A 20,581-nucleotide genomic window follows, 5' to 3' on the forward strand; every position below is an offset into this window, starting at 1 on the left:
CGCCTGGGGAGGGGGCGGGGCCTGGCCGCCGGGGCGGGGGCGGGGCGGGGCCGGGGGCGGAGACGGGACGCGCCGTCCTAGCCCGTGGCCGCCGCCGGGGCGACGGAGCCAGCTGCAGACGGCCGGGCGCGCGAGAGGTAGGCTCCACAGGGCGCGGAGAGGGTGCCGGTGAGAAATGGGACGATTGGCTAGGCGTGAGCCTGTGATAGGATTCCAGAATGGGCATCCTAACAAGCGCGGACGGCCCAGCCGTCTGCGCCCTGAAATGGCGTTCAGGGAGCAGAGCGGGAACTGGAAATCACAAAGTCCGGCCGGCCGTGACCTTTCTGAGTCCATGATTTAAAGTGACCCCGAAGTATTTTTTGTATCAGTGATTTTTTTAATTTTTTTTTTAAAGATTTTATTTTTTCCTTTTTGTCCCCAAAGCCCCCCAGTACATAGTTGTATATTCTTAGTTGTGGGTCCTTCTAGTTGTGGCATGTGGGACGCCGCCTCAGCATGGCTCGATGATCGGTCCCATGTCCGCGCCCAGGACTCGAACCGACGAACCACTGGGCCGCCTGCAGCGGAGCGTGCGAACTTAACCACTCGGCCACGGGGCCAGCTCCCTGTATCAGTGATTTTTTAAGAAAAGAGAAATCATTGCCATAATAGTGAGTGATGCCCTGGGGGCGCGTTGGGGGGGGCGGGGACACGGACTGGTGTGCTGTAAATATTGTCTTGCTCCGTGGTGGTTACACAGGTGTATGCATGTGTAAAAACTCACTGAGCCATGCTCTTACAATTTGTGCACTTTAGGGAAGTTATTCTTTAATTTAGCGAAATTTAAAAATAAACCTAAAGCTGAAACATTTTTTTTTTTTTTTTTTTAAGTGAGGGAGGAAACTAGACTTGAGAGTCCAAGGAGGACTTCTGTGACGGCACTGGCGCATCTGCTGTTTCCGTACGTGGGTGGGATTGATTGTGGAATTGGCCTTTCCTGATTCTTATAATTTGCACTTTTATCTTGTTGTGGAGAGAAACTTTTTATTTCTCCAGGAAAGGACGTAGACAAGGACCCGTTGAGAAGCTATTGAACAGCTAAGGACTAATTTATATTCGTGATGTTAAGTTGTATTTCAAGTTTGTGTGAAAGGGATAGAGTTGTACAATTCCAGGTTGCCATGGCTCTATGATAAAATTATGCTTCTCTTTTGTTTTAAGTAGAGAACTGCTTTATGAAGGCTCAAGCTTAGGTTCCAAAGTTTCTGGCTGAAAAGGGAGATGGGAAAAGTGCAACTTTCTTTTGCTTTTGTATATACAATAAAATCAGATACTTCCTCTTGACTTCTCAGAAAACTGAGTCACCTCCTGATGTCAGGGCCTTGAAAAAGCCATTTATCAACAAATGTTTGCTGAGAAGTGAATTTATGGTCCCAATTCCAAGGGAGGTACCTTCTCCTTAAATCCCAGGCACACTGAAGCCAAACTTTTTAATAAAGGGAACTTTACCTGAAATACCTGCTTTTATGCGATGTTTTTCTATTCTCATGGAAAAATCATTAAATTAGACCCTCCAATAATAGCATGCTACTATAATCCAAACTAAATTAGTTTCACTAATGATTCAAAAGGAATATTAGAATTATTGTGTTATACACAATAGTTGGTGGTCTAGAGATTAAGATTCAGAGCTCTCACTGCCTAGGTTCATTCCGGTCAGAGAACCACCCCACCGGTCTGTCGGTTATCATACTGTAGTGATTTCGTGTTGCTGTGATGCTGAAAGCTAAGCCACCAGTATTTCAGACACCAGCAGGGTCACCCACTGTGGACAAGTTTCAGTGGAGCTTCCAGACTAAGACCAACTAGGAAGAAGGACCTGGCCACCCACTTCTGAAAAAGTTGGCCATGCAAACTATGACTATCGGCAGAGCATTGTCTGATATAGCACTGGAAGTTGAGAGGATGGTGCAAAAAAGACCAGGCAGGGTTCCACTCTGATGTACACAGGGTCGCTAGGAGTGAGAATCTACGTGAGGACACTAACAACAACAAATTGTCCTTAATATTGCAAAGTTGACATTGAAAGGACAGGTATTTTCCTCATACCTTTAGATAGATTTGCAGTTATGTTTACGTGTCCTTTTGTTTTTCATTTCCCTTTGTGTGCATTTTCCCATGCAAAAAAAGAAGTTATTAGAAAATTATTTGAAAATACAAACTTATGGAGTGGAGATAGGCTATTGGACCCATGCATCTTCTTTTGCTCCCTCCTGAAACCCCACCAAAATGACAACAGGATTTTTTAAGGCATAAACCAGTAGGATAGGGAGGACAGGAGAGGAGATAAAAGCAATAAAATTTTGAAATCTGGAAAGCAGCTGGACAAGCAGTAAAGGATTTTTCCAACTGAAGAAAGATAAATTCTAAACTAGCAATGGGGAAAGCGAGTGAGCGACCCTGTTTGCATTATAGAATCCCCAAATGCTCAGGAATTAGCAGCACCAGATACCTGGAGGTAGGGGGAAGGGTGTGGCTGAAACTAGGAGGATTGCTTGAAATTCTGATTCAGCAAAGACTCAATCTCCAGATCCCTTTCTCACTCCCTGTGACCAAGTATCTGCCCCTTGCCACACGGGCAGACTTCTGGGGGTTTATTCCCTGGAGAGGGCAAAGCAAAGAATCTCTGGACTGGGAAGACACAGTACATAGTTGAGGATGGGGGTACCATACTGAAAATATGGGGATTAATTGAACACAGGTGAAATGAATGCTGGGAGCCTCTCTCCCACTTCTACCCTTCTTTTCTCTTGGGAGTATAAAATCATGGCTCCAAGGGCTTGATCCTTGCAACAGGGATTGGAAAGTCTGGAAAGTCTGACCAGTCCACAGAAAATAAAGATAATGACATCTAGGTTTCCAAATGAAATCCATCATTCTACAGGGAAGCTTACAGTCAATAAGCCCCATCCACATACTTAAACCTCTAATCAGCTTTTTGGTGCCTACTCTTAAATATGAACAGATAATAAGTATTGCTATGCATTTGAGGAAAGCCACTAGAGTGAAAGATAGAAGACAAAACAAAAGATAAAACAAACCAGCAGAAAAAGCAACTCATAAGTAACAGACTATCCGGATAAATAAGAGAAAATATTGTATCCCTTCTATCCATGAAATAATAACAAATAATATAAAAACAGAACATCAGAAACAAAAAAGAGTGCTTGAAAATTAAAGACTTGATAGCAGAAAAGAAAATCTAAATAGAAAGGTAAAGATAAGGTGAAATAAAAATTAAGATGGTCTCAGAAAATAGGGCAAAAAGATGAAGAAATAGAAAATAGGAAAAAAATGAGAAATTTACAATACTAGGTCAGAAGAGTCTACAACCAAATAAAAGGGGTCCCAGAAAAAGAAACAAAAAAAAGAAGGATGTAAATTGCCATCTGAATAATTCAAGATTTTTTTCCAGATTGAAGCATATGAGCTTCCAGATTAAAAGAACTTGAAAATAGACCCAAAATAAGGCATAGAATTATGAAATTGCAAAAACTAAGGGCCAAGAAAATATTTGAGAGAGAAAAAAATATTGGCCATATGGAAAGTATCATGATCAGAATGGCTTTGAACTTAAGTGATAACTCTGGATGCTAGAAGACAGTGGAATGATTCCTTCAAAATTGTGAGAGAAAATGGTTTCTAACCAAAAATTCTATACCCAGCAAAACTATGCATCAAGCATGGGGAATAGTATGAAGATGTTTTATACATGCAAAGTTGCAAAAATGTTTTCTCCCGTGCACCCTCTCTCAGAAAGCTGCTGGAGATTGTGCTTTACCAGTAGAAGGGTGGTAACCAATCAGATGAAGGAAACTTGGTGATTCATCAAAAGATAAGGAAATATCCAGGATGATGATCAAGAGAGATCCTAGAATGCTAGCTGTGCACCAGGAGTAGAAAGCATGCAGGTCAGAAGGCTGCAGGAGAGTCTTCTCCAAGAAGGTGGTGTTGATAGAATATCTGATAACTGAAGAGGTGGTGAGTGTATTGGTAGGAGGTTGGGACAATTGGCAGAGCTGAGAATTAGTAACAAGTACATAGAAATTTTATAAATGAAAAAGCAAGACAGTTATTCACTACAGAGTAAAAAAGTTGTACAGAAAAGGAAAGTAAGCATAGAATACTATGTGGCTTAGCTGAGACTTGTTACCTAGTCATAATAATGTGTACTCCAAATATTTAGTAAAAAATATGCTATGTCTATATTGAAAGGATAGGAAAAATGAGAAGGTGATGTGTGTGTGTGTGTGTGTGTGTGTTTTGGAAAGTTGAAAGAGAGCTAAGTGCTTATCTTCTGTAGATGCTACCTAGAAATGAAAAATCAAGAAGAAACAAAATAAGCATGCTATTTGGAGATAGATTTCAAGACTCAATTAAAAGAGTTAAGATGGTTGCCTCTCTTATTGAGAATGGAGACTGCTATTTTCATAACTCTGTTGAACTCTTTAAATTGTGTGCATTATAACATTAATAAAAAATGAGAAATAAACATTAAAAGAAATTTTTTAAATTAAAAAGTGAAATGCTAGAAAAATTTTTAAGCTTACAAAAAGTTATGAAGTGTGGAATGGCTGTTTATTTTCTTGTCCTCTCTGTTTTTTGTTGTTGTTGTTAACTTAAATCAAACCCTTTTACTCTAATGTTAAGATATAATTCAATTTATTTAAACATCTTTCCTAATGTGTAATATGAGGTATGCTTCTACCATCAGACTCAAGAAAAGTAATTTTTTGTATGGCTTTTCCTTGGATGTTGAAATATTTTTAAAAAGCCATACTGCTGATGATAATAGGTTTTTATTTCATTCATCAATAGAATTGCAATGCCCTTAAATGACAACATTGCTAATATTTTCCCTTTAGGCATTGAAGACATCTGCTTGTGAGGCAAAGGTGTCTATGAAACTATGGATGGGACGAGAACTGTACTTGATATTAAAGAGTACCCTGATAGTGAGGTACAGAAAAACCGAGTACTAACTCTGGAAGAATGGCAAGAAAAATGGGTGACCGGCAAAACTGTATTTCATCAAGAACAAGGACATCAGTAAGAAATGTTTGGTATATACCAGAGAAATGCTCTATCAGAAACTGACTTTGGAAATAGAAATAATAATATGGTACACATTATTTGATTTTAAGATGCACATTTTTAGTTTTTCGCATTTTAACATCTCTGAAATCAGAAAGCATCTATGGCATGTCATAAGTTAACTGGCAATGTTATCTCTTCTCATGGAGAATAATGGTGTGACTTGCAATCGAAGGCATCTTAGATTTATGAAATATGTTCTTTTTTTAAACCCGTGTAGCATCTATGTATCAGTCATGCATATTTATATATATGGCAGGTGCTCAAGTGACATTAATGCTTATATCTCTTTATACTGAAAAATGGTGGTGTTCTGACTTTGCTTTCCAATAGCATGTATTCAAATAAAGTGTTATCTGTATGGTAGAAGAAGAGAAGTTAAGAGAAATTAATAAGTGAGCTAGGATGTTGACCAACATATTCGTAGTAGTAGTAGGCTTCGAAGCAGCAAGAATAATTGATGGGCCAGTGCTGAGTAAAGTGATCATGACAGACGTTCCTTGTTCCAGACAGCCACCTCGACTTCCCAAAGGACATTATTTTTATTACACTTGCACAACATGTGGTAGTTCGGGTATCATCCCAGAACTATTGTATGTGTTATCTCTGTCGTGTAGATGGCCTTGGAAGAGCCACATCTTTACAGAGGGAATTAACTACAAGAATTAAACTTTTCAGAGCTATTTCTGAGAGCTGAGTACACATTCAGAGACCTTACTGTAAAAGGAAGATTAAAAATTCAGTGGATCCAGAGGCTCCCCCACATCACACACACACACACACACACACACACACACACATATACATACACATATACATTTGGGAAATTAATAAAGAATTTTCAAAACATATCAACCACAGAAAAAAATAATTTTTAATCACTAATCAGAAAAGCTCCAGGTTTAAGTCAGATTGACCACTTACTAGTTATGTGACTGAGTAAGTTTCTTGACCTTCCTGTTTTTTCATATGTAAACTGGAGATTATAATAATTAATGTTATCTACTTTGTAAAGATGTTAGGAAAATTAAGTGAGATAATGCATGAAAAGTATGCAGCATCATACAAGTGTAGTCCTTTCCTCTGTGCATTGGGCTAATTAAAACAAAGAATATTTTTTTCCTCCCCAGGCTATTAAAGAAGCATTTGGATGCTTTTCTTAAAGGCGAGAGTGGACTGAAGGTGTTTTTTCCTCTTTGTGGAAAAGCAGTTGAGATGAAATGGTACGAGCAGATAAGCATTAACACACTTTCTTTTTTTGATGATAAATACCTTGAGTAAATGTTTAACAGGATATAGGTTAAAAAATTCCATTCTCAGGAAATGCACAAGGATTCCTTCTTTTTGTAGACAATTACTAATGGGTTCGTAGAGATAATATTATCAAATAGTAAGACACAGCAGAAACAGATGTGACCTAGTATTTCTGTATTTAGTTTCTAATAAAAGAATTAGTTTGGAACCAATAGTGGTGGGGGGACCATTCTACCACCCTTCCCTCTTAAATCTCCTACATGTTTGTGCACAGTTTAGTTTTTGTAGGTGGTTTAGGAATTTAGCTAAGTTAATTTTAGATAGTTTAAGTCGAGATGGACAGAAAAATTCAAAATGAATTACAAGTTTTTAGCAAGACAGTGTGTCGAGACCACGGTTCAGCTCAACTCTCCTCGCCCAGTATGAGCACATAGGAGTTTTTGTTTTCATGAATCATTGTTATAAAGCCAGTGATGAAGAAAGTATTTCTTGTGAGTAATTCTCTGTGAAGAGAATTCATCTTAATTAACAAGCTACTATTCCTACGAGTTACACTAAAGTCACAAGCCTGGCAATCCTTTCTATACAGAAGTCTGTTTGTAATGATAGTATACAGACACTATCGTACATGCCAAGACATCCCTTAATTTATAAGCTTGAATGTTAAGAACTTTGATCATTAAGCAGGAAAAGAAAAAGAAAAATATATATGGAAAAAGATTAGTAAATGAAAACTTAGTAACTTCAAAATGCTCTGTTCCCTATAGAAATATAGGTGGCCAACCCACGGAATACGTATGCATTTGGAGTAGAAATGCGGGCATGTTTGCAGCCAGCCCACACTGTCTCAACTTGTAGGTGAGAGAATTTGTGAAATGGCTGCTATAGCGTAAGAGTCTAGTGTGGCCATGAAATTGAGAACATTTAAACTATATTGGTAGACTTATATACACCCTTACCAACTCACTGAACCAGAAGAAAGAGTTACTTTGGAAACTACGTGCAAGAAAAACATAAATGGATTGTCTTATTGCCATGTCATAAGTGCTAACAATTCAGCTGTAGCAGAGGTTTTGAGACAAGATTAGGAAATGGTATGATGAAACAGCCAATTAAATGGGATTGTTGAATATTTTGGGTCTGAGGTCATTTGTAATAAACATACCAGAACTAAGCCATGGTAATTGCATGTAAGTTATTATATTAGAGGGTTTTTCACTTATGTAACTAATTTGTGTATTGAGGTCTATACAGATAGCAGATGTGAATAGATAAACTATGAGCTGAGGCCCAAAAGCATTAAAATAAAATGTTTAAGACATTTTCGTAGATTTTTTTTTTAAGGGCAATATATTCCACTATAATCCAGCCTACGCCAGTCTGTAGTAGGCTATGCTTCATTTTTCCATATGTTGAATGGAAAGGAAAATCCACGAAGCTTGTTGGGATGATGTTTTTGTTTATATTTTGTAATTTCAAAAAAATATGAAGAATACAAAAATATATTCCCTGTGTGTTAACTTACAAATTTCCTAGGAAATATGAAAGGCAAGTTATTAGTATGTTTATTTTCGAATTATAAATAGCTCATGCTGTGCCCACATTGAAAGTGTGTAGTCTTGTGTGGGAAATAGGTACAGTCAGTTCTGCTGTCCTTCTTGTTTTGAAAGTGCAAATTTCATTTCTAACTCCATTGATATATGAGGGAACAATTTGAGCATGACGTGAATTTCACATTTGCTTCTGTGTGATTTCGTCTGCGAGAAACATGAGGTGAAACCAGAAAGCTATGCCCAGCTGAACTAAGCCATGTGAGAATAGACAAAACGCACCCATGTGCACACCTCAGACATCTCTCTGATACCTCAGTTCACCCTATCAGCTGTCAGCCACTCCCATCCACAGCTGGTCTGAGAAGTTTCCATTTGATTTTCAGTAATCCTCCTGCCATCACTTCACAGTAACTTGAAAGCTACAACCCTTCCAATGCCCACTGCTACCAGTAAACTTCAGGTCTTTCTCGAGATAAAGTGCCACATCATAGCATTTATATTATTTCGTAACCATTTAACATGTGTAAAACAGTGCTGCCATTAGGTTTCTGTCTTTTTCCTTTTTTTTGAGGAAGATTAGCCCTGAGCTAACATCTGCTACCAATCCTCCTCTTTTTGCTGAGGAAGACTGGCCCTGAGCTAACATCCGTGCCCATCTTCCTCTACTTTATATATGGGACACCCACCACAGCATGGCTTGCCAAGCGGTGCCATGTCCACACCCAGGATCCGAATCCGTGAACTCAGGCCCCCGAAGCGGAATGTGCGCACTTAACCGCTGGGCCACCGGGCAGGCCCCTCTTTTTCCTTTGAAGGTGACACTGATGAAGTTTTTTAACATTGTGCCACATCCTCCATTTTCCCCATGAACCTTGTGGTTTTTCATTGCATGATTTTGCATAGTGTGGTGATTTTTAGGGAGGCATATGTTGCATTATAGCAGAACTGACTGTGTTTATTTCATTTGACATAAAATCACTACTGATACTGTGCCTAGGTATTTGTGCCATTAGTATTGTTTTCTCTGGAGTCCAAGATCCCAAGACTGTGAATTCTGTAACTATAAAGCTTGCCAGAAAAACACTGGTTATTTGCACATGGTAATAAAATAAATTTCTGCCTAGCATTTATGGTAAATAAATGGAAATTATAAGGTTATTATAGAAATAGATGCTAATGTTCTAGAGCTGTGCACTCCAATGTAGTAGCTGCTAGCCACACGTGGCTATTTAAATGTAAACTAAATCACACTAGCCACATCTCCAGTACTCAGCAGCCAGTGTGGTTAGTGTCTGCTGGATTGGACAGCACGGACACACACACTTCCATATCCCATAAAGTTTTTTTTTTGTTTTTTTTTTAATTAAGTTAATGATAGGTTACAATCTTGTGAAATTTCAGTTGTACATTAATGTTTGTCGTTCGTGTTGTAGGTGCACCACTTCACCCTGCGTGCCCACCCCCACCCCACCTTTCCCCTGGTATCCACTAAACTGTTCTCTTAGTCCACATTTTTAAATTCCTCATATGAGTGGAGTCATACGCAGATTATCCTTCTCTAGCTGGCTTATTTCACTTAATGTAATTCTCTCAAGGTCCATCCATGTCATTGCAAATGGAATGATTTTGTTCTGTTTTGCAGCTGAGTAGTATTCCATTGTATATATGTACCACATCTTCTTTATCCATTCGTCTGTTGCTGGGCACTTAGGTTGCTTCCATGTCTTGCCTATTGTAAATAATGCTGCAATGAACATTGGGGTACATAGGACTTTTGGGATTGCTGACTTCAAGCTCTTTGGATAGATACCCAGTAGTGGGATGGCTGGATCGTATGGTAGTTCTATTTTTAATTTTTTGAGGAATCTCCATACTGTTTTCCATAGTGGCTGCACCAGTTTGCATTCCCACCAGCAGTGTATGAGGGTTCCTTTTTCTCCACAACCTCTCCAACATTTGTTACTATTAGTTTTAGATATTTTTGTCATTCTAATGGGTGTAAGGTGATATCTTAGTGCAGTTTTGATTTGCATTTCCCTGATGATCAGCAATGATGAGCATCTTTTCATGTGCCTATTGGCCATCCATATATCTTCTTTGGAGAAATGTCTGTTCATGTCTCCAGCCCATTTTTTGATTGGGTTGTTTGATTTTTTTGTTGTTGAGTTGTGAGAGTTCTTTATATATTATGGATATTAAGCCTTTGTCAGATATATGACTTGCAAATATTTTTTCCAAGTTAGTGGGTTGTTTTTTAGTTTCAATCCTGTTTTCATTTGCCTTGAAGAAGCTCTTTAGTCTGATGAAGTCCCATTTGTTTTCCATATCCCATAAAGTTTTAATGGACAGAGCTGATTTAGAGAAATTGAAAAACATTTCTAATCTGTACGAAGCTTTTCAATTAGAAATGCTTCTAATCAAATCTATTTGTAGTAAATCAACATTTTAAGGTTTAATTCCGCAATTTTTAAAAATTTTTCCTAAGGTCATGGAAATCAGTTTTTCAGAATCCCATATAACATAAGGTTTGAGAATATATAGATCCATTTTCTATGGATCTACATATGAAACCCTTTCTATGAAACCCTGTGAACCTGAATTCATATAACTCCCTTAAAATTAAGGAAAATGTATGCTTATTGGGGTATAGCCTTTTATTTCGTACTGTATTTGAAATAAAAATTAAGTGTCAATATATGATTTTATGCAGGTTTGCAGACCGAGGACACAGTGTGGTTGGCGTGGAAATCAGTGAACTTGGGATACGGGAATTTTTCACAGAGCAGAATCTTTCTTATTCAGAAGAACCAATCATAGAAATTCCTGGAGCCAAAGTATTCAAGGTTTGTTTTGTTTTTGGTAAGGAATTATTTCCATATGCCCACAAAAACAGGTTTTTCTCAGCGTGAGTAAGCAGGAATACTATACGAGTGTCAGATGACCCCCTTTATCACACAGATTCACCTAGACATTATATAGTATAAGAACCAGGGGTTAAAAAGGTAGATGAAAGATGCTGATAGCTAGATATGGACAAATGTATACATAAGCACTGAGGTCTGAAAGCCCATCTGTATTCATGTTTTAGGTTTGGGTTTGGTTGATTTTTTTGTTTATGAACAGGAATTTCTGAGAACCTGTCTTGGGCCACACCCTGCATAAGACATTGAAGAGATAAAAACACAGTCCCTGCCCTAAAGCATCTCTTAGCTTAGGAGAGAAGGGAAACACCGAGAAAGCTGTTTGTCATACATGGAACTAAGTGTAATGACATAGGATATGAAGGGAACAGAGAGGAGAGTTACTTAACTCAGCCTGGGGGTGCTTCCTGAAGCATGGGACAGACAGGGGCTCAGGTTCGTGGTCTCAGATGCCCTGTGAAGCTGCTACTTCATCCTGCACAGTAAGGTTTTAAGTGGGAACATGACATGGCCAGATTTTCTTTGGAGACAAACCACCCTTGTGTCCTCAATGGAAGTACATTTGAAGGAAAGCAGCCTCCTGGCAGAGAGACCAAATAGGAGGCTGCGAGCAGTGGTCCAGGAAAGAGATCTTGAGGCCTGCTTGAGGAGATGATAGGGACATTTAGAGAAACGGGTAGATTAAAGCAATGTTGAAGATGTCAAACTGGGAGGATTTAGTGATTAAGTGAGTGGGGATCGGGGAACAATGAGTTCACAATTCCACTCAGATGACTGGTTGGATGGTAGAGAATAAAGGAGAAGCAAGTTGAAAAGCAGAGAAAAAAGAGTTTTGTTTCGGAGATGATGAGATAAACAGACCTGTGGAATGGCAAAGATATAGCTGGTAAATGGTTTTCTGTACTCTGAAGCACAGGGCAGCATTTGGGCTGGAAATGATAGGTCTGGGAGTTGTCTTCATCCTATGATCAGAACCATCCAGTGGAACTGCTTCACCAACTTGGGTAATAATGTGGAAATAATGACCACCCAAATGAGAACACGAGGAGGCTATTTATTCAGAGGGAGTCAGCCACTTGCGTTTGGCAGAGGCTCAAAAGCAGGCCTGGGAGAGGGAAAGCTAAATTTATTGTGAAAAAAATGCTAAGGCTTCAGGCATGCCCCGATCAGAGGCTGTTGGCATGGGGAAGCTGGGGGCGGGCTATCTGGAGGGGGGCATCCTACGTGATGGGTTTGGGAATCGAATTTGGCTTTCTCTGGTTGGTCTTGAGTAGGAAGGGAGCAAGGGTGGTAAAAATTTGGGAGGCTGGCGGTTATTGACCACATGATCACTGCAGAGGCTGTGGTTTGGTTTGGTTTCCCAGGCTGGTTGCTGAAGGGTTTATGGCTCCGAGACATGGATGGTCTGGCCATTTTGTGTTTGTACATTCAGTCCCTCACAAACTACTCTCTTTTCTAAATATTGAAATTAATTGTTCAGGTCAGTAGGAGGCTTGCTGGTACTTGATTTTACAGCTTCCTCCCTCCTCCCACCCTGTTCATCGTCTGAGAAGCCCAGGAGTTTACTGCGTCCTCAGAGGCTAGTCCTGCTTCCAGACTCCTCTCAGAGCCATGGTTCTCAGCCCTGGTGGCACGTTTGAAATCATCTGTGGATCTTTTAAAATTCCCAATGCTAAGGCTAATTAAATCAGAATCTCCAGGGGTGAGCCCCGGCCTCAGTGCTATTGATCTCCCTGGTGATTCCAATCTGCAGCCAAAGTGAAGATTCACTGGCTGTTCTCTCCGCTTCCAGGCCCACCCCTCTCTGAGCTGACTCTTAACAGGGCTTCCAGAGTGGTCTTCAAAGACCCTCCCTCCACCATTTGTAAACCTCTGACGGCGTCTCGTTTCAGAATAAAATCCAACAGTTTCATGTCCTGACAGACCTTGGCTACCTCGCCCTTCACCGTCGTCCCTACATCACAGAGTCTATGCCACATTACTCCCCCTGGAATGCACCCCAGCCCAGCCCCCTGTGATGTTAGCAGATGCATCTAGACACCCTTTTAGAGGCCGCCTCTTGCTTGGCCTCTCCCAGTGCTCCCAGGCCATGCTGTGCTTGGTCCTCTGTGTTCCCATGGTTCTCGGGCACATAACCAGAACGGGACAGGCCATTCTGTATTGTAATGTTTCTCTGTACTCATGCATGTCTCCTCCACCAGGCTGTCCTCATGTGGTTAGAGACTGTGTCAAGTTCACACCCACTATCTGGAAGCTGGGATAGTCCTGTCCACGAGGTGCTCCAGAAATAAATGCCCATTAGCCGAGGAATGAAAGGGAGAAAAGGGAGAGTCAGCATGTGTACTTTTCATTAATAACTTTTCAAATATTGGACTTTTCTATCTCAGCCTGCCTGGTGATTGACCTGTGTACTTACCTTTAGCAGAGTCAGAATCTCAGGACTCTGCTAAGGTAAACACTGCTAAAATTTAACAAGCTCTGAAATGAATAATAGCTAACTGATCTTCAGGATTAACCTCTCTATAATTTTCCTCTTTGAGTTAATCCAGAAGAACCCTATAAAATTAAAATATGAGAAAGCATACTGAGTAAAATGTGACTACACCTATGTACTTTCCAATTCAAATATCATTCACCATACAGGTTAAAAAAAGAAAAAAAGATGTTGTTAAAAAAATTATTTTCAGTAAAATTTTATTATCTGAAGTAAAATTATGTTCTTGATGTTTAATTACACATTCTCTCTCCACTACCTTCGCTTTGTCCCTCTTTCCTTGACCATTCAAGTGTCTCCTAATTCAATAGAATTTTTTTTCTTGAATTTTTCATTACAGAGTTCTTCAGGGAACATTTCGTTGTACTGTTGCAACATTTTTGATCTTCCCAGGTAGGACTGAATACTACCTCTGCACTTTGAAAAACTCCAGTGCTTGCTAGGCAGTGCTGGGGTGGGGAGAGGGTCTCTTCATCACTCCTGTCTACTTACGGTAGTGGCCATGGAGCACTGATCTGAGTCTCTATTCTACAGTTATTTTTACTACAGCCTACGTGTCTGTACACTTGCTATCTTTGTCCTTGGATAGCTTCCAAACTGTGGAAAACATTACTAGGACCCTAGGCAGGTAGGCAAAAGGAAGGGAGAGCAAGAGGGCGTCTTCCCCTTCACGCCTGGCTCTGTAACAGAAGTGAATTTCAAGGTGCGGAGGGAGGCGAGATCTCATCTCTGGAAAGTCTCCAGTACCTTTTCCAAAGGCTGGGGGCAGAGTTGTCACAAACTGTCCTTTGTTCCCCTTTTGTGCTCCCAAGTCAGAGCAGAAGGGGGAGGCTGCTGCCACCAGCTCTAAAACTAGGAGGAATGGACAGCTCCTCATACCCGCATCGACACATCTCTATGGACTCTGAGGAAGAATGGACGTGAGATCTCAATTCCTGACAGCTGCTGAAGTACCAGCATATGCCACGGGCAACACTGTTTGTCTTGATAAAGATTTTATTTTTCTTACATAAAGTGTTTTCTTTTTTCTTTTTCTTTTTGGTAGAACAAATATTGGCAAATTTGACAGGATTTGGGATAGAGGAGCATTAGTCGCTGTGAATCCAGGTGATCGCAAACGGTTAGTAATTTGGTTTCTTTAATTATGCTGGGGTTTTTTTTTTTTGTAGCCTTCTCAATATAGTATGCTGTACTTTTTCTGAGTTCCGGATAATTAGCTAGACTTTTACTAGTTTGAAAAAAGCTTATTGTACTTGGGATTAAAAGACCTAAATCTAATACCATCTTTGTCTAAAAATAATAGGATTTGGCGTTAGGGACCTGAGTACAAGGCTTGTGGCTCCGTCACTTCTGAGCTCTGTTGCCTTGATGGAGGTACCCAACTTCTCTACGTCTCAGTTTACTCTTCTGCAAAATTGTAGTATGTTTATTAATACCACCATCACCACCTGCACTGATCTTATCAGGTACTACAGTAACAACACTTGTGGGGCAGCTGCCATGTGCCAGGCATTGTTTGAAATACTTTACGTAGACCAAGACATTTAATCCACAGAACAACCCTGTGATACATAGGCTATCATTATTCCCGTTATTACAGATGAGGCAACTAAGGCCAAAGAAATTAATTTACTTATCCAAAGTTAGGCAGCAAGTACATGAGAGAATTGAGATTCAAACCCAGGGAGTTTGGCTTCAAAGTCCACGCTCATGATCCCCACCTTAGGCTACTTCAAAGGGTTTTTGTGGGAATTAAAAGAAATGACGTGTGGAAAGTGCCTTGTCAACTCTAAATAAATGTTTAAATAGTAGCTGCTATAATATTAAGGCTGTCGTTATTGACATTTTTTGTGACCAAGCTTATGCTTGTACCCAGCCTTATTAGAAAATAAAATTAAAATATGTGAAAGCATACTGAGTAAAAGGTGACTACACCTATGTACTTTCCAATTCAAATATCATTCACCTTCTTACTTGGATATAGCACATAAATATTGAATTATTTAGTTGTAGGGAGGCAGATTCTTTAACACATGGGACAAAAGGTTGGAATCAGTGAAACAAAATTTTTATTTTAAAAAATTAACTGTTTCATGAGTAAGGCTTATTGCCAAACCTAATCTTTTTTAATGAGACCATGCCACGTCTTCTTCATACATGTTTTCCTTCAGTAATAATTCATGTTCCTGTTTTCCCTTCTCTTTCTGTCACCACTCCTCCTTTATCTCTTTTCTGGAGCCCTCACCTTCCTCATGTGCCTGGAAGTCCTCATTCCCTAAGGGACCATCCTCAGCCTTTTCTTTTCTCTCTTATTCTTGCTCCTTTAATGGTCGCTTCAGTTCTCCCGGGACTTTCATTCACTTATTCCACAAATGCCTATTAAGTTCCTACATTGTTCTAAATACTCTGTCAGATGTTGGGGAAATAACTGAATAAATCATACATGAGATTTGCCCTGATCATTTTTATATTTCCAGCTCTGTTCTTTCTCCCAAACATCCCCATCACATTTCCAGCATCTGCTTTGCATTTCCATTGTAACATCAGTTTCCTTTATCAACTCGAAATATCACCTGAGACCTCTTTGTGTCCATAAAACACCACGTTTGTCAGCTAAACTTCCTTCTGCCAAACGTCTAACTTTGGAGGTGTTTCCCACTCCCTAAGGATGCTCAAAGGCCCAGAGGGAGGTTAGTCCCTCTGGGCGTTTGCTTTGCATGGTCAGAATCCACAAGGCAATCGGGACCAAACTGGAAGTCACAAAGCTCACTGTGAGGGCAGACAGCGTACACTGTGTTCAGTTATTTCCCTACCAGCTGGCATAGCATATATTTAGCATATAGTAGGAGCTTAATAAAAATTTGTTGAATGAATGAAGCAAGCTGGAATCAGAGCAAGGGAAATACACTGTTTCCTGCCAGCCACCACCAACTCCTGTGTCCTAGATATAGAGGCCATCTAGGTGGCCTTGGAGCTGTTTAATTCATGGTTAGCAAAGACTAGTGAGGCCCCTCCTGGAACTCTTTTTTCTTTTTTTAAAAGATTGGCACCTGAGCTAACATCTATTGTGAATCTTCCTTTTTTTTTTCCATCTTCTTCTCCTCAAAGCCCCCCAGTACATAGTTGTATATTCTAGTTGTGAGTGCCTCTGGTTGTGCTATGCCCCAGCATGGCCTGATGAGCGGTGCCATGTCCGCGCCCAAGATCCGAACCTGTGAAACCCTGGACCGCCGAAGCAGAGCGTGTGAACTCAATCTCTTGGCCACTGGTCCGGCCCTCTGGAATTCTTGTTTAGGGAATCCACTTCTATCATGGCCACAGACCCTATGTCCTCCCTAGTTTTCCCACTTTCTTTCCTTCCCTCCCAGCCATGTGTATCTGTGGGGTCACAGCCCCAACCACACCTGAGAACATGTTGGCCTTTGTTACCAAAATAACTACTTATTTAGAGCCAATATCTTAGTACTGGTACTTAGTTTGTTGGTACTGTATCTCAGTCCTATCGTTAGTATTGAGTGTCTTTCTGCTTGCATTGCCCATGGGCAAGTACTGGTGCGTTTTCTGCTATGACTCTCGGGTCTCTTGTCTAATGTAAGTTGGTGGGGCACACTGCCCTCATTTTTCTGAATTTTTTGAAACTGGTTGAGAGACAAAGTCCATATGCCAAGAGGAATGAAGTCTGTCAGTCCTGGGAAACTCTGCTAAACTAGTCCGACTGATCACCTTCACCCAGACACCAAGTTCCTTCTTCCTTCTTAAGAACAAGAGTCAGGAAGTTAAGAAGTAAAGGTTCCTGCTCAAAAGGTTGCTTTGGTCTGGTTCCTTTGCTTGCAAGGAAGAGCGACTCATCAAGGCCAGCTCTGTTCGGGGAGTTTATGTCAAGGATGCTGATACCTTGAATTTTTGCCTATTTGTTCGTTTTTTCTCTCTCCAACTAAGTGGAGGAAAGAGATCATGTTTTGTACCTCTTCCACATGCCCCTGGAGGGGACCCACTCACCCAGGATATTTGTTCAACTGCAGCATTGCAGCCCCACAGCAGACCAACTGAGTCTGCCTGGGGATGGAGCTCAAGCATCTTTCCTTTCGTCAGGTGCTTAGGTGATTTTGATACCCAGCTAGTCTAGGAACTACTGCCCCAGAGCATGTGGAAGCATGGCAGTCCTTCAGAAAGGATGTCTTCAAAGTCAGTAGGCCTCTGAGTACCACGTCAGGCTGCAAGAGCCTCTGCTCGTCTTTGTGTGATGTCTTCTGGTCTGATGGCCTCTGGAAGCAGGCCTCGTTTTGGTTCCCGTCTTTACTATTTCCCAGCTTAGACAGGTGACATAGTTTGCTGAACCCATTTTTGGCTTTTAGAATGAGAATCAGCTTTATGGGGTTGTTGGGAGGATTAAACTCAGTAATATAGATGAAAGTAAATGCTGGTTTCCCTCCCTGCCTCTTGCCCCCTGCCAGCCTCGCCTTTGTCAAAAAATGTAACACAAACTTTCTGTGCTCTTTTCAGCTATGTGGATATAATGCTGTCCCTGACTAGAAAAGGGTTTCACTACCTTTTGGCTGTTCTTTCTTATGACCCAACTAAACATGCAGGTAAAGTCCTTTTTCATTTTCTAGTTGCTTCATTTCCTGATTTAATGCTATGACATGGATAGCATTATTTTCTCCTAATTTATCTCATACCAAGTATACTGCCTATAAACATGAAGATAAGTCTACTTTTGGATAATGGAAACTACCAACATTTTTTTCTCTTCCCACTTGATAGCATGTTTTTCTTGTATTCCATTCCTATTTTGTTTACCCTTCACAGCTCAAACTGTAAAAGAGAGGGGGCCCTATATAAACAAGGAATCTCATGAGCCCTGGCTTAGGAGGAAGAAAGATTTGGTTATCCTGCACTGGATATAGCATATTTGTCATCCATGGTGTTGGGGATGTGTTGGGCAGATGCCTATGAATTCACACAAATATACCCTCATAGGATGATAGGGTGAGAAGTGAACCTGGGGGATAGAGGGTGTGCAGGAAAATCTCTAAATTATTTGTTGCTGTTTTTTAATTTCTGAAATTTTATAGTTGATTGCATTCTTTTATAAAAAGTGATGTTTTCTTCTGGACTCATTTTGATGCGTTTGAACATTAAAGTTTAACCTTTGTCCTGGCTGAACATTAATTTTCGGGAAGAAGTGAAAAGCAAATGCGTAGACTTTTAATTTGTAAAAATCCCTTTTTGATTTTTAATTGAGCTTTCTAAAAGTGCTGTTTTTTATAAATATTTACATATGTTAGTATTTTTTTCCTGTTTGAATAAATTGGATTTTAAAACTCATTAAAAGATGAGACTTAGGGTCTGTAATTAAGTCTGGGACAATCAAATGGAAATAGAAATTAATGAAGATAGACATCCGCTTTGATAATCTGATTTAAATTCCATTCCTGAACAAGGAAGCTTAAGGGAGAGCCTGTGGGAAGAAAACACAGCAGGCTCTGTCTGGTAGTGGAGGCTTAGAAGACTGCTCTAGAAAGGGCAGAAGCTAAGTTTCCTTTAAAGTAAATGGCCCACAGCAAAGTGGGAAGAGTGTATAGAATATGGGTGAGCGCAGGAGTCCTAGAAAATCAATACCCTAGAAGTTGAAGGAAACCCCAAGGGAATTTATTAATGAACTCCATTCTGATTTCAGTGTTCCCAAATCCAACGGCTGGCTCAGCCATCTCATCTAAGCTGGAGATGGGCACCTCACATTGCCAGTCCCCGCATAAACCAGACTTTGGTATGAGATGTGCAGAAGAAGCAGAAGAAGCTGTATATCCTCACCCATTTAGCTAATTAAATTGTGTTGGAATAAGTATACCTAGGTCATTGGAAATAAGCCGAGAAATGGGCAGAGAATTTATTGCTCTTTAGAATTAGATCTATAGAAATTATTCTTCACTCTGTTTCTCTTTTACCTAGGCCCGCCATTTTTTGTTTCGGATGCTGAAGTTAAAAGACTATTTGGTAAGTTATGGACGTGCTGTAACTTTTTAAATAAAGTCAACAGTTAACTGTTTTGAGTTGTTAGCAAACTATTAGTATCTAGAAGTATATAAAATTGAAAAGTCAGAAACCATTTTATTGAAGATGATTTTATCCTAGAAAAGGGACCAACCTCTGTAATGTGCCTTTTTAACTTAGTGTTATGCTTATGTTAAAGACATTTAAATTCTTCTAGAGAGGTGATGTGTTTATTTTAGTTCTTAGGAGTTATGAGTGATAGTGACAATTCAGAGTTCGGGTAATTTGCCCTCAGCATTTCCATATTTTCATTAAGAAGAAAAGAAAAGTCTTCAGTACACACTATTTTAAAATCATTTGATGTGTTTTTAGAACTCCTGCTTGCATTCTTTATAACATTTTAACTTATTACCCTTTCTTCTTGTTTCAGATTCAGTGTGCAATATTCGTTGTCTAGAGAAAGTTGATGCTTTGGAAGAACGCCATAAAAGTTGGGGAATTGACTACTTGGTTGAAACGTTATATCTATTTACAGAAAAGTAAATGAGACCTAAATAAAAGCAAGTAATATCAATGTGTTTTTGAACAATGGAAAATTATGCTAAGGCATGAAAATATAATGGATGACTTTTGAAAAGAATTGTTCACAAATCACATCACAGATCTTGCTCAAAAATCTTTAGAAAAAAACACATACTAAAATGTTAAATGTTAAATATACTAAAATGTTAAATACCTATGTCTTCTACTCAGAGATTGCAATCATTTTTTACAATCAGAATGCACTACTTGTATAATTAAAAATAAAGGAGAAACGCAAGGTATATAACTTAAAGAAATGCAATAGAGGGGCCGGCCCCATGGCCGAGTGGTTAAGTTTGTGCACTCCACTTCAGCAGCCCAGGGTTTCGCAGGTTCGGATCCTGGGCGCAGACCTAGCATGGCTCATCAAGCCACGCTGAGGTGGCGTCCCACAGAGCAGAGCCACAACTAGAATATACAACTATGTACTCGGGGGCTTTGGGGAGAAGAAGAAGAAAAAGAAGAGAAAAAAAAGATTGGCAACAGATGTTAGCACAAGTGCAAATCTTTAAAAAAAAAAAAAGAAATGTAATAGACATAGGAAAAGTGCCATTCTTTAGGAAATTTAGAATCATTGGAGAACTGTAACACTTTTTCATTTTCTTTCAAGGTAAAAGATAGTGGTCCAAGAAATTATATAAAATACT

General features: G+C 39.8%; 1 protein-coding gene across 2 annotated transcripts; it reads left to right on the forward strand.

Annotated features, from left to right (window-relative positions):
- Positions 1 to 33: 33 nt before the first annotated feature.
- TPMT (thiopurine S-methyltransferase) lies at positions 34 to 19,926 on the forward strand. 2 transcript variants are annotated; one of them, XM_046640843.1, is made up of 10 exons: positions 61 to 137; positions 874 to 943; positions 4,908 to 5,091; positions 6,267 to 6,359; positions 10,654 to 10,786; positions 13,699 to 13,751; positions 14,404 to 14,478; positions 17,862 to 17,947; positions 19,311 to 19,355; positions 19,783 to 19,926. In XM_046640843.1, exons 3-10 carry the CDS (start codon positions 4,952 to 4,954, stop codon positions 19,893 to 19,895), a joined length of 738 nt encoding a protein of 245 aa, XP_046496799.1. In that variant the 5' UTR covers positions 61 to 137; positions 874 to 943; positions 4,908 to 4,951; the 3' UTR covers positions 19,896 to 19,926. The 2 variants fall into 2 exon arrangements, with proteins under 2 accessions (XP_046496800.1, XP_046496799.1); XM_046640844.1 differs by lacking the exon at positions 874 to 943 and having other exon boundaries at positions 34 to 137.
- The last annotated feature ends 655 nt before the right edge of the window (positions 19,927 to 20,581 follow it).

This window comes from Equus quagga, chromosome 15 (genome assembly GCF_021613505.1).
Source record: "Equus quagga isolate Etosha38 chromosome 15, UCLA_HA_Equagga_1.0, whole genome shotgun sequence".
Taxonomy (NCBI): domain Eukaryota; kingdom Metazoa; phylum Chordata; class Mammalia; order Perissodactyla; family Equidae; genus Equus; species Equus quagga.

What these genes read in the sequence shown, in the direction of transcription:
- TPMT (XM_046640844.1), top strand. Translation starts at nt 4,952, where the DNA reads ATGGATGGGACGAGAACTGTACTTGATATTAAAGAGTACCCTGATAGT. An exon ending in CATCAAGAACAAGGACATCA is followed by an intron (nt 5,092 to 6,266) that starts GTAAGAAATGTT and finishes TTTCCTCCCCAG; the next exon opens with GCTATTAAAGAAGCATTTGG. An exon ending in TGAAGTTAAAAGACTATTTG is followed by an intron (nt 19,356 to 19,782) that starts GTAAGTTATGGA and finishes TTCTTGTTTCAG; the next exon opens with ATTCAGTGTGCAATATTCGT.